The 14,509-nt window shown below is 40.4% G+C and overlaps 1 protein-coding gene across 1 annotated transcript in view; it reads left to right on the top strand.

Annotated features, from left to right (window-relative positions):
* ANOS1 (anosmin 1) overlaps positions 1–14,509 on the top strand; it is a 204,824-nt gene that overhangs the window by 26,206 nt on the left and 164,109 nt on the right. Inside the window, exon 2 of the mRNA XM_003260996.2 lies at positions 7,171–7,218. Within this exon, the coding sequence (XP_003261044.2) occupies positions 7,171–7,218 (48 nt within the window). The remainder of the gene's footprint in view (positions 1–7,170; positions 7,219–14,509) is intronic.

The raw sequence follows: 14,509 nt of genomic DNA, 5'->3' as shown, positions 1-14,509 counted from the left end.
GCTCTCTGCCCCCACCGTGCACAGCCTCTCCCATTACCAACATCTCCCGCCAGAGTGGGACATTTGTGACAAGGGATGAACCTACGTTGACACATCATCATCATCAGGGTCCATAGTTTACATACGCTTCACTCTTGGTGTTGTATGGTCTATGGGTTTGGACAAATATATAATGACTTGTATCCATAGCTTCATCTATTGCTTTAAAATAACTTACACCAAGCATGGACACAAAATTGTCCATTCAGGGTCACAGCTAATTATTTGTAGTGTCAAAGCATTGATTGGTAAAGTTAAGGTCTATGGTGGGTTTCCTGACTGATTTCTATTTCAAATGTTCAGTTCCATCGTTAGACACTAGTTTGGTATGTATTTTGGAAATTGTAGACTGACTAGTTCTTTAGCTGTTCCATGCCGACACCTGGTTATGTTGAAGGAAATGAGTGAGATCTGTTCCTGTCTTCTCTTTTCATATGGCTGTATCTAGAGAACTAGTTTTCATTTATCTTTATTCTTCCTGTGTGTGTTGTCTTTGCGTGAATGATGTGTTTTCTTTGCTTGAAGCTTTTGAAGAATTATCTTTCTTTAAGGAAAAATCAAAAGGCTAGAAATGAAAAGACTTGGAAAATGTCATTGAAATAATGGCCGGGTGCAGTTGATTGAACTTATATAAACTCTTTGAAAGTTGGATTGACTAGCATTCATGTTTGATCTAGTTAAACCAATAAAATACAGGATGTAATCTTTATATAATTACAAAAGTCCCACTGTCTAATCCTACCTGGAGGTTACAATGATGGTTCTAGAGGCAAATGTGTTTCTAGCCTAATGTACTTTGACTCTTTATCTTTGTTGGCTTTCAGCCAGAACAAGACTTTATTGCAAATACTGTTATTTTATCTTTGTTGTCAAATGGCTTAACTGGTGAAGGCTATTGTAATCTGACGAAGGACTTCCGCTGGGGCAGGGTATTGAAATATACTGGATTCTCGTATTTTTTTATTGCTCTTCTGCTCAAAGAGTACTATCTGTAAGCAACATAGGTGGATTGTGATGGGGTAGCACCTGGCCTAAACAAAGTGGCCAGCATTAATCGGGGGTTTATTGGCATCCTTGATGCTAGTGGGCAGGGTTCTTAGAAGTTCTTAGTAGAGATAAATAGCATAGCACACGATGACTGATAACAGGTAAAAGCACAGAACAGCTGCAAAACCTCGGCATGGGGGCAATTATTTTAAGAAAAACAGGAAACCCAAAATCCAAAAAGGAACTAGGGATGCATTTTGAGGGCAAATATATATATGTGAATGCATGGGTGTGTGCATCTGTGTGTGTGCATGCATATAAAATTTCCTTGTGGAAAAACCTCACAAATAAATGCAAAAGATGAATGAGGGGCTTGAGAATTTTTGCAATAGACAAATGATCATTGAACCTAAGTGATACTAGTAGTTGCTAAAATTGATTTTAAAAATGGTGAACAATCCACAATTAGATAAGGTAAAAGAGACAGACTATCCACGGTAAAGGAAAATAAATGGCCAGTCAGGAAATTGAAGTAAAAATGCGAATACCATTGCCCACTCATCCTGTTGGCAAATGTGGAAAAATTGCTTCCACCCAAGGAAAAAACAGAATGGAAAGGCATCCTTTTACTGCAAGTTTTATTTGTATTTTAGTATTGCTAAAATACTGTATCTTAGTATTTTCAATACTAAAACTTTTGAGTCTCACTATAATAAGACTGAATCAGTTAGTCTAGGGTGAGTATTATCCATTGTGAGCTGGGAGATATTAAGTCTAGGATTACTCCCAAACTGCTAAAGACAATATAATGGAAAATGACAACAAAATCACATCAATAATAACAAAGGATTTTTTAAAAATCCTGAGCCAAACATTTTGATAAATACAAGGATTATCTTTTTAATCATCCCAAGCAGCCTATGACATGCTGTCCTCACTAATTTAAAAAAAAATCATTCTAATCATAATAATCGTTTATGCATACTTGCCATTGCCCCAAATATTTCTTTGTAATGACAGAGTTTTTCATTTTGTGATTAGTAGAAAATTTTGCTTGAAATGAAAATGCCTTGCTCAACACAATGCATTGATATTAATTCCCAATTCAAAATAGGCGCTGTGGCTATTGGCTTCCTTCTCATTTTGATGGGTGTGTATAAGCCAATGGTATGGGGAGCATTGAATTGCAGGAAAGAAGGAGAGTTGCTGTGGGGCAGGGCAGGAGGGTTTACACTTGGGAAGGGGAGGTTGGGGAGCTGAAGACAATCTCTGCTGCATCCTTTGTGCTTTTGTTGTTGAAGTTTGGCCATTCAACATACACAGTAGAAGGGAACAAAAGAAAACTAATCAAGGTGTGTATTAGTCTGTTCTCCTGCTGCTAATAACGACATACCTGAGACCGGGTAATTTACAAAGAAAAAGAGATTTAATGGACTCACAGTTCCACATGGCTGGGGAGGCCTCACAATCATGGTGGAAGACAAAGGAGGAGCAAAGGCATGTCTTAAATGGTGGCAGGCAAGAGAGCATGTGTGGGGGAACTGCCCTTTATAAAACCATCAGATCTCGTGAGACTTACTATCACGAGAATAACATGGGAAAAACCTGCCCCCATGATTCAATTACCTCTCCTAGGGTCCCTCTCGCATCACATGGGAATTGTGGGAGCTACAATTCAAGATGAGATTTGGGTGGGGACACAGCCAAACCATATCAAGGTGTGTCCTGCACAGGGCTTCTCAGGACTCTAATCCTTTATTTTTGTTTTAATTAACTCTCTGATATTTGCTAAATTAAAAACATTATTTCCAGAGATAAAATCTTCTGTAATGAAAATCCTGCAATCTACTTTCTATTTACCTGATCTCCCCTCCTATTCTCTGCTCCACCCCATCCATCTGAACTGCTGCTACCTCAGCGTATGGTATTTAGGACTGTTGGACCAATCTTCATCTCTCCTTTCAAGGTTATAAATCTGGAAATTCCTTTAAAATCGAGTGTGCATCTTGTTCCTTTCTTCACCTGTGGCTTTACCTGTTGTGTTGTTTACCATTGAGGTTAATCACTGGCTTTGTCACTCTGCATATTTTACTTGGTTTCCCTGACTACAGGTTTCTTTACTGTAAAATGAATAAATGAAGCTTATGTCATTTTGTGGGATGATTACATGGGGTGAGTATTAAAACATCAAGGCACATTTCTGCCACATAGATTTGTCCACTATAATAATAATAATAGTCAAAGGTGTATTGCCACGTTAGTGATATTTTGTCAACCTGTTGACAACAGTTGCTGTGCCTACTTTTGGAACCCCAGCAACAGTTGCTGTGCCCACTTTTGGAACCCCAGTCACTCTTGCATGGCCTCAGAAATGTGCCTTCTCTGTGAGGACCAAGAGCTGCCCTCCCTTGCTAACGTGATATAGACAGGTAAAGAGGAAACATGGAGTCCTGTCCCCAGGGAAAAATCTAGTTGAGCAACCAAGACACAGACAAAATAAAGCATATCATTCAGCAGGAGAGGGTGTGATAAAACTCCAAAGAGGAATCCAGCAAGTGCAGAAATAGCTGAGGGTCCCCTGATCTCATCCAGAGATAAGGTCCTGCCCATCTGCCTAGGAAAAGAAACATCTGGAAGGGAAGGAGGTCTCACCTGTGCCCATGTCAAGGATTCTAGTCCAAGGAGCAGGACCCCGCTGACCTGACTCAAGAAGACTCATAAACCTTCAAACCAAGATGGTGCTGAAGAAGACCTTCAGGAACTGGCTTTGACCTAGTCTCCAAGGTCTGAGGCTGTCCACTTCAGCCCTGAGTCTCTTTAGAAGGTGCCTCATTGCTTCTTCCCATCACTGGTTGGGGAGGAGCTTGGAAGACTCAAGCTGAGTCCAGGATGTGCTCAGACAAGTGTCGTCCTTGGAAGTCCTGGCAGGAGCCAACTCTGCACAGGGGAAGCAGGGGGAGCTTTAACTATGAAACCCCTCTAGCATATAGCCCTAATATTTACTTCTTCTCAGCCTTAACTCCCAATAATTCCTTCACATACCTAGGATTTTAGCCAATCCCATATGAACCTACACGCCGCACAACATGCTGAGGCTGGCTGTCATGTAGGAAGTTCTTCAAAGCTGCCCTGCCCCAGCCCCCAGCTTCTGCATGCTCAATGCCCGGCCCCTGCTTTTTGCAGTTGTCACGCTGTTTATGACCATCCCCTACTCAGCCTGGCCCCTCTGAACTTTTAGCTTATAACCAAGCCAATGGCTCCCTTTATAAAACCTCAGTTTTATAAAAGGGTATGTTATGCCATCTTACACGCTTTCTCCTAACATCTCATTTTCCAGTAATTCAACCACGCCCATCATTTGTCCAGCACTGGCCTCTGCCCAATCTAATTATTTATCTGATGTAATCCCTGCCAAAAATCATACCGAACTTCACCCTAGGCTGTTCGTATGCGTCTCCAGCTTCAGACCTTGCTGTCTCTATGGGGGGCATAGATGGGGGAGAGATGAGGGCCTAGGTGTGGATGTACGGAACTCAGTAGGTGGTAGGTAGGTTCATAGGAGATTGGCTAAAATCCTAAGAATGTGTAGGAATTATTGGGAGTTAAGGCTGAGAAGAAGTAAAAAGTAGGGCTATATGCTAGAGAGGTTTCATAGTTAAAGCATTCATATGGGACCGAGATCTTTTAAGCCAATAATCTTCACATTGAAGAAGAAGATTGCCAATCCTGTACAGCTGAGATTTATTTAGTGGTTTGGGGGGGATCCTATAATTAAGCTATTATTGGGAAGGGACATATTCAGATATATTATTGGCAGTAGATGGGCAAAATGTGGTATATCCATGTAGCTGAAACTGACAGTCAAAAAGATGAAGTACCGGCCGGGCGTGGTGGCTCATGCTTGTAATCCCAGCACTTTGGGAGGCCGAGGCGGGCGGATCACGAGGTCAGGAGATCGAGACCACAGTGAAACCCCGTCTCTACTAAAAAATACAAAAAATTAGCCGGGCGTGGTGGCGGGCGCCTGTAGTCCCAGCTACTCGGAGAGGCTGAGGCAGGAGAATGGCGTGAACCCGGGAGGCAGAGCTTGCAGTGAGCCAAGATTGCGCCACTGCACTCCAACCTGGGCGACAGAGCGAGACTCTGTCTCAAAAAAAAAAAAAACAAAAAAAGATGAAGTACCAATATATACTACAATGTACATGAAGCAAGATTGCTGTAGCATTTAGCATCAAGAAGCCAGACACATATTGTATGATTCCATTTATATAAAATGTCCAGAATAGGCAAATAGATAAAGACAGAAGCAGATTTAGTGTTTGCCTGGGTAAGGCAAGTAGTGGCGAAGACAGAATGGGAGTGATTACAAATAGGTCCAGGTTTCTTTTTGGGCTGGTGAAAATGTTCTACAATTAAATAGTGGTGATGGTTGCATAGCCTTCTGAATATACTCAAATTGTACAATTTAAATGAGTGAATTTTGTGAATTATGTCTCAATAAACTTGTTATAAAAGTATTTTCTAAAAGATATTTTTTGGTTCAGTTTTCTTTTCTCATAACTGCAAACATATATCATCTTGCTCTGTCGATACTGATATCCTTCATATTAAAAGTTTAGACGTTCAAACATAGGAAATGGGAGATTTTGTCTCATCTCCACCTTGAACTTCAGAGAACTAGAGGCCATGACATTTTAGCTATTGGGTGATGGTTTCTGCTCGCTTTGCTACCTATTCCAGCCTAGCATAACCTGACTTAAAAGATCCCAACCAGAGAAAAAAACATCACCCAAATCTTAGTTATGTGGAATACAGAAAGTCTAATGTTCAGGATAATAAATCATAGTACAATTTTATTTATTTATTTATTTTTTTGAGATGGAGTTTTCCTCTTGTTGCCCAGGCTGGAGTGCAATGGTGTGATTTCAGCTCACTGCGAGTTCCTCCTCCTAGGTTCAAGCGATTCTCCTGCCTTAGCCTCCCCAGTAGCTGGGATTACAGGCATGTGCCACCACACCCAGCTAATTTTATATTTTTTAGTAGAGACAGGGTTTCACCATATTGGCCAGGCTGGTCTTGAACTCCTGACCTCAGGCGATCCACCCGTCTTGGCCTCCCAAAGTGCTGGGATTACAGGCGTGAGCCACCACTCCCGGCCCCAAATATTTATTATATATTGAGTGTATCTATTGTTTCATTTAGTTACCCCAGCGGCCTGATGCATGAGATATTGCTGTTAGGCTTGCTTTACTGATGGATAAACTGAGGCATGGCGATGTTAAGTCTCTTGTCTGTGATCATATGTTTGGTGAAAGAGTAAGAGAAGGCTTTTCACGTGGGATCTGGTGTGGTTTGGATTTGTGTGCCTGCCCAAATCTTATGTCGAATTGGAAGGATGGGCCAGGTGAGAGATAATTGGATCATAGAGGTGGATTTCCTCCTGGTTGTTCTCATGACAGTGAGTGAGTTCTCACAAGATCTGATGGCTTAAAAGTGTGTGGCACTTCCCTTTTTGCTCTCTCTCTCTCTCTCCTGCTCTGCCATAGTAAGATGTGCATGCTTCCCCTTTGCCTTCCGCCATGATTGTAAGTTTCCTGAGTCTCCCCAGCCATACTTCCTGTTAAGCCTGCAGAACTGTGAGTCAATGAAAACTCCTTTCTTCATAAATTACACAGTTTCAGGTAGTTCTTTATAGAAGTGTAAGAACAGACTAATACAAGATCTTTCTCCCAATCCCAAACTCTTATTTCTGTAAATTGGTTGAGATCAAAAGCATCCACAATGCTTAAGTTGTAAATTTCTCAAAACTGCTGACTATTGGCGGAACGTCTAGTGTTCATTTACCTGCTTCACTGCTCAACACACCATCAAAGTTGCCTCAGACCCTTTTTCATTTCAGACAGCTTGGAATCTTTAGTATTTTATATGTCTTTGTTTACATCATGAAATCAACAACAAAATGAAACTTACATTACAAACACATTTTCTATCATTGGAAGGGAAGGACAGCAGGTTTTGCAAGATTGGGCATTTGTTAAAATGCAAATATTCAAAAATTATATGGATAAATTATAATTTTAAATTAGAAATCTGTGTGTGTGTAGCTTTCTAATGGATCAATATTTTTCCTTTTTCTTTTTGCAGAACAATGGTTCCCTGGTTTGGTGCCAGAATCACAAGCAATGTTCTAAGGTACGTTTCCTATACCTGTATGAATGGTGCAAAAAACTTCGTTCTGATGATGCATTTCCACAATCATGCTCACCGAATAGACGAGTGTTACTTTAAAATAGAACAGCGTTCCCACGTGAATGTTAAATAATTTGATGAAGATAAGCTTTGCTTATCTCTGACTGTCTAGATACTAGGCAGGAATGAAATGCCTGGTTACAGTCCACTTACTCTTTTTATGTAATGTCCTACGCATTTGTTCTGTCCAGACATTTTCTGGTATTGATTATATTAATTGGTCTTCAACTGGAATTTTAGATAACTGTTTCATGCCATCATTCCAGATAAAGCACATAATGCTATGAGGTTGATTAAATTTCATAAGTATTCTTTTTGTCTAGCGTCGTATTAATTGTGTATTATAGGAATGATAATTTGTTACATTGGTAATACTTCTTATTTAAGCACTCATTTTTTCCATATCCCATCAAGAAATTATCTTTTGCAGACTTACAAGGAATTTGATTAGAACAGGCTTATTTGAATTACTTTAAAATTATTGCAGTGAAAGAAATTTGTACACTAGGGATCATAGATGGTTAAACCATATTTTGCAAATGATTAATCAAGGCTGCCATGAGAGACTTTGAATTTCACAAGGAAAGAAAGCAATCCTTTTTGTCAGAAAGCAAGAATCAATCAATAAGTCACAATTAAGCCCAACTGAAACTCTGGAATATATTACAAAGCTGACAGAAATTTAAGGGTTGTCTTTAACTTGGGATCCTTGGGAATCTTTGGGAATGAATCTTGCTTATTAATCAAAGTTTGACTCCTTTGGATGTTATCACGACTGGATACCTGTGCAGATAATTACAATTTGCATTTCTTTTGGGATTCATGAAGTACTAGGTGGGCTTTTTCTCTTAATGCGTAGGTTAATGAGGTTACTGGTAATCCGTAGTCACCTAGTCATCAGTTTTACAGATGGGAAAATTCAGGCATGTACATATTGATGATGGTTCTGTAATCACTCAACAAACCAGTAGAGACATATAGATCCATGTCCTCTACATTGTGTTTCTTACAGGCCAACAACTCTAGAAACCAGTTTGTACAAATATAGGGAGAGAAAAGTCAGAAAACTCAGAAAAGTCAGAAGCATTGTTAATGATATAATTTTCTGATGATATATTTTAAAAGATTAGGTTTGCACAATGTTTTCTAGAAACCACACACTTTTTAATCACTTCTGGTGACCATCTGCAAAGCCTGTCAGCTCCTCCTTCAGAGCCCCTGTGGAATAGATCTCATCTAACCGCTCTTCCCACCTCCAACCTGCCATTCTCTCTGTCTGGGATGAATCCAAGAGCATCCCGATGGGTCTCCTAGCTTCCACTCTGACCCCAAACAATCACATTTCCTCATGGCTGCTGGAAAGACCCTTCAAAAATATAAGTGGCATCACACTGCTGTCTACCTTAAACCTAATGATTCATTTACATCTCACTCAGACTAAAATCCAAAGCCCTATTCTGATTCTCACTGGCTGTCTCTTGACTGCCTGTGCTCTGTCCCCAACTTTGTTGTTGTTTTTGTTGTCTGTTGGTTTTTCGAGATGGAGTCTTGTTCTGTCACCCAGGCTGGAGTGCAGTGGTGCAATCTTGGGTCACTGCAACCTCTGCCTCCCGGATTCAAGCAATTCTCCTGCCTCAGCCTCCCGAGTAGCTGGGATTACAGGCGCCTGCCACCATGACCGGCTAATTTTTGTATTTTTTAGTAGAGATGGGGTTTCTCCATGTTGGCCAGGCTGGAAGAAAACATTTTAACTGTAGAGATTCGTCTCTGTGCTTCATCTGACTTCAAGAGTATGCTGGGTTCGACAGAATGGAATCAGCACTATGAGCTCAAGGGTCTTTAGCCCCTGCACCACTCAACCCTAGAGAATATAGAAGAGTGCCTATTGTCCAGCACAGGTCTAGGCCAGTGGTTCTCAACCAAGGGCAATTTCCTCCCCCAGGAACAATTGCCAATGGCTGGAAATATTTTTGATTGTCACAGCTGGGAGTGAGGAGTTACTGGCATCTAGTGGGTCAAGGCCAGGGATGCTAATAAAGAACCTATACTGCACAGAAACGCCCTCCCAAGCAAAGACTATCTGGCTCCAAATATTAGTAATGCTGAGATTGACAAACTCTGGTCTACACGTTTGTGAAGTTATAAAAGAAATTAAGAGCATAGTCCTCAGCAGTTTTACTTTATTATATGAAAGAAAATAAATGTGTAGTTTACTGAGCACAAGGTATGTGCCAAGCACCTTTTTAGGGGCTCATTATGTCTAGGAATTCTGATTGTCATCATGTACTCTCTAACACTGGTGAGAGAAATTGCTCTTTGCCTACTAATCTGGTTTCTCCTCTTCTCTGCTAATCGAAAGCTCATTCCTCACCTGAGCACATTGTCACCTTGGGTTAAACATCTGTATTTCCCCAAGCTCCATTGCTTCTAAATATGGCCAGTAAGTAATTTCTTGCCCAAGTGGAGTCATTGTGAAGAAATTTCAAAATGCCTCTTTTAAAGGGAACTGATTTAGCTAGAAAATGCACTCATTTGTTCTCTTTCCCTTGTCTTTCCCTGCTTCTTAGAGGGCATACCAGTGGCAGGGGCCCCAGCAGCTCTCTTGGGCCATGGGGTACTTTTGAGGATGGAGTCCAGGCTGAGAATAACTGACAAGAAAGATATAAGAAACCTGGCTGTTTGATACTGTGAGGCCCCATACCAGCCTTGCACATGAAGAGGAAATACCTTTCTATCTTGCTTAAGTTATTGTTACTTTACATTTCTTTTGTTCTATGAAGATGGAATTGTGTGTGAGTGAAATTAATCTCGGCTTCATCTTGGAATGACCACCTTCATGTCATAGATGCTCAGAGAAGGTGAGTGACTTTCTTACAAAGTCACTTTACTAATAAGTACCAGTAAATCCCCTACACAGGATTTGAACTGAGTTCCGGTGGAATTAAAAGCCAGTGATTTTCTCATTGTATACCTCACACGTATGAAGTATTACAGAATAACTTCTTAAAAGTTATGAAAGATCTCTTGCTCAATTTAGTGGTTGATTCTCTTGATGCACTAGGTTTTTTTTTTTTTTTTTTTTTTCACCCTTATAGCTACTGTGAATAGTGTAACTTCTTGGCAAAACTGCGACCCAATTCTAGCAAATGAGCCATATTTTCTCTTTCTTGCTTTTATGTTCCTGTTGTCTGGTGGGAAGTCAGAAAGATACAGGCTAAAGATGGCCAACTCTTCTGATTCAGCTTCATTTAGGGATGCACGGTAGATTCCTGGAGAAATAGATTCCTTAGAAATTCCTCCATTAAGGTGATTTTTCTTTTCTTTTCTTTTTTTTTTTTTTATGTTGAGAGAACATTTAACCCATAAGAATGCAGTATGCCTTTGGCCACTCCAGAATAAACTGTTCGCAAAACTGACATCTAAACACAGTTTCAGTCTCGGATGATTCAGGGCAAACCATTTATTTATTAATTTAGAGATGGAGTCTCGCTCTGTGTGCCAGGCTGGAGTGCAGTGGCATGATCTCGGCTCACTGCAACCTCCACCTCCTGGGGTCAAGCAATTCTTGTGCCTCAGCCTCCCCAGTAGCTGGGATTACAGGCACCTGCCACCATGCCCAGCTAATTTTTGTATTTTTAGTAGAGATGGGGTTTTGACATGTTGGCCAGGCTGGTCTCAAACTCCTGGCCTCAAGTGATCTGCCCCCCTCAGCCCCAAAATGCTGGGATTACAGGCGTGAGTCACCATGCCTGGCCCCAAGCCTTTTAAAATATATCAAATCTATCCTAAAACGATGCCTTTACAATAACTTATTTTTAGTACTTCAATTTTAGTAGTAAGTAAATAATAAGATCACCTATTTCTAATCAAGAAAGTAAATATACACCTTTGGCGTAAAAAATAATGTATTTTAAAAATTCTATCTAAGTATGTTTTGCAAACAATTTTTATCTTAATTTCTTTTTTTTTTAGTCCAAGCCACACTAAATAATTTTTGGAATGAAATATTACTGTAGTAATGTAAAACATACTGATAAAACGTGATATATTTCCATTCTAATAATATTTTTAAGTTGGTCCAATCTTAACAATGTACATTACTTTTATTTTATTTTACTTTATTTTATTTTATTTGAGACGGAATTTTGCTCTTGTTGCCCAGGCTGTAGTGCAGTGGCACAGCCTTGGCTCACTGCAACTCTGCCTTGCAGGCTCAAGTGATTCTCCAGCCTCAGTCTCCTGAGAAACTGGGATTACAGGTGCCCCCCACCATGCTGGCTAATTTTTGTATTTTTAGTACAGACAGGGTTTCTCCATGTTGGCCAGGCTGGCATCAAACTCCTGGCCTCAAGTGATTTGCCTACCTTGGCCTCCCAAAGTGCTGGGATTACAGGCGTGAGCCACCACGCCTGACCTATTACTTTAAGAACCTATTTTCATTAACCTTTCTCTTAAATAACCAATTACTCCATGCCAAATATAATGTAAATCAGATCCTATTTTTTCCCATATATTATAATGTTGTGGCTGTTCAGCCCTTTTATTTATGTTTCTAGTTTAACATTTTCTTTAAATACATTTCATTTCCTTGTTCCAATAGAGTCTGATTAATCCCATTTCAATAGATACTCACTGAGCATCTACTATGCCTTAGGCCCTAGTGATAAAGTGATACAAAGGGTGAACTTGGTCTTTGCATTAATTTTTTACTTTTTTGCTCACCGAGAAAATTCCCAGATATCGTTACTTCATCCATTCTTAAAAATTCATGCAACATTCCAGCCTGGGGCAGTGGCCCACACCTGTAATCCCAGCACTTTGGGAGGCTGAGGTGGGCAGATGACAAGGGCAGGAGATGGAGACCATCCTGGCCAACATGGTAAAACCCCGTCTCTACTAAAAATACAAAAATTATCTGGGCATGGTGGTGCATGCCTGTAGTCCCAGCTACTTGGGAGGCTGCGGCAGGAGAGTCACTTGAACCTTGGAGGTGGAGTTTGCAGTGAGCCGAGATCCAGCCTGGTGACAGAGTGAGACTCTGTCTAAAAAAAAAAAAAAAATTTCATGCAATATTCCTTATGAGTCCCCATTACTGTACCAATGGGGATATAACCACCTTCTCCCACTTACTTTGCCCATTAGGGCATTTGTGTACCTTTAGAATCCATTTCTGCTTTTTCTCTTTGCTAATCTCACAATTCTAACTCTTTTCCATCATTCTGAAGTTCCTCTGTACTCACCCATTAACGGTTAATGTGTGAATTACCCAGTCTCTATTAGGCTCTGCTCATGGTCTTAAGGCTCAATTCTCATGTTCGTAACTTATTTGGTACTCTGGGATGGAAATATTTGATGAAGAAAGAGAAAACTATTTTTTTTTTTTTTTTTTTTTTTTTTGAGACGGAGTCTCGCTCTGTCGCCCAGGCTGGAGTGCAGTGGCGCAATCTCGGCTCACTGCAAGCTCCGCCTCCCGGGTTCACGCCATTCTCCTGCCTCAGCCTCTCCGAGTAGCTGGGACTACAGGCGCCCGCCACCACGCCCGGCTAATTTTTTGTATTTTTAGTAGAGATGGGGTTTCACCGTGGTCTCGATCTCCTGACCTCGTGATCCGCCCGCCTCGGCCTCCCAAAGTGCTGGGATTACAAGCGTGAGCCACCGCGCCCGGCGAGAAAACTATTTGAGTGAGCCACAGACACATGGATCCTAGGACTGACTATGTTAAGAGTTAGATGGCTCCTCTCAGTAAGGGAACATAGGTGATATAGACCACTGAGATCATCGTTTGCATGAAGGATGGAGAGAAGAATTCTAAAGCTAGAGAGAATATTTAGGAATATCCAGGGCAATTCTTTCATTGTGCACTTCAGGAACCTGAGGCCTGAAGCAATGATATATCCAGCCAAAGACAGCCTCCAGCTCAGAGGAAATGCTTATTCTTACATTCTATTTTTCATTGTATGTAATTTCCCTAAAAGCCCACTTAGGAATGATTTGGAGCATTTGACAGGAAATTCAAATTCATGGGCAAGATGCCCTGGTGTTTAGTCATAGCACAGAGTCAAAATATTGTAATGAGCCATGTTAACATCTGTGTTTCCCAGTGGCTTTTTCTGGTAGAGGAGGACAAATTTCCTTCTCTCTGCCCATCCTATGTTTGTGACTTAGGTCCTTTTAACACAAGACAGATTAAGAAGAGAAAAACTTGCAAATTTATTTAGTAAGATTTACATGCTGTGGGAGCCTTCCTAAAGAAATGAAGACTCCAGTAAATGGTTAATTCTATGTATTTTTATAGTAGCTTTGATGAAGACTGAATACTGATGGAGAAATATGATAGGACAAAAAGGGTGTGATCTAGTGGAGATAAACTGGGGAATTTAGCAAGGCCTGTTTGTTCAGGTTCCTCTCTGTGACCCTTCGTCTTCAGAGATGAGCATGTTCCTTTCTTCCAGGGATCGGGAGGCCCTCACATGAGTGTCTTCTGACCTGCTTCTTGGGAATGTTGGAAAAGCTTTCCTAAGCTGTATGCCCTGCATCGGGGAGAAGCATATGTGTGGGTGAGGAGGGGAGGTCAGAGAGACTTTCCTGCTTCTGTTTTTTTAATATGCCAAGGTGCCATATTTTGAGTAGTATGTCCTGAATCCCATCATCCTTTTCAATGTGACTTTTCATTAAATGCAGTGTTCTAGGATAGGGGTTAGCAAATGACTTATATAAAAACACCAGATAGTAACCATCTTTGTCTTTGCAGCCCATAAAGTATCTGTTGCAACTACTCAACTCTGCTGTTGCAGCACAAAAGCAATAGTAGAAAATACATAGACCAAGAAGAGTGGCTATGTTCCAATAAAACATTATTTGTAGATACTAAAATTTGAATTTCCTGTAATTTTCACATTATAATATTTTACTTATTTTTTTCCAACCATTGAAAATGAAAGAACCATTCTTAGCTCACTGGTTCTACAAAAACAGGTGGCAACCTGGATTTGGCCTGCTGTTGTAGTTTGTCAACCCCTCTTCTATGACATTACATTCACACAGACAAAACTAAACCCAAACAAAACAATAAAAATGCATTCTTCTGACAATACAAAGACATATCTTAAAATATTTAAAGTCAAACAAAAATGGACAGTTTCTGACATTGCTTATAGAACATTGTTTGTCAAACTGCAGGGATTTGAAATAATTAATAGTAAACAATAGTGAAAAAAAAACTTCAAATAAATCA

This window comes from Nomascus leucogenys, chromosome X (assembly GCF_006542625.1).
Source record: "Nomascus leucogenys isolate Asia chromosome X, Asia_NLE_v1, whole genome shotgun sequence".
Classification (NCBI taxonomy): Eukaryota; Metazoa; Chordata; class Mammalia; order Primates; family Hylobatidae; genus Nomascus; species Nomascus leucogenys.
This window is presented reverse-complemented; position numbering and strand designations above follow the sequence as displayed.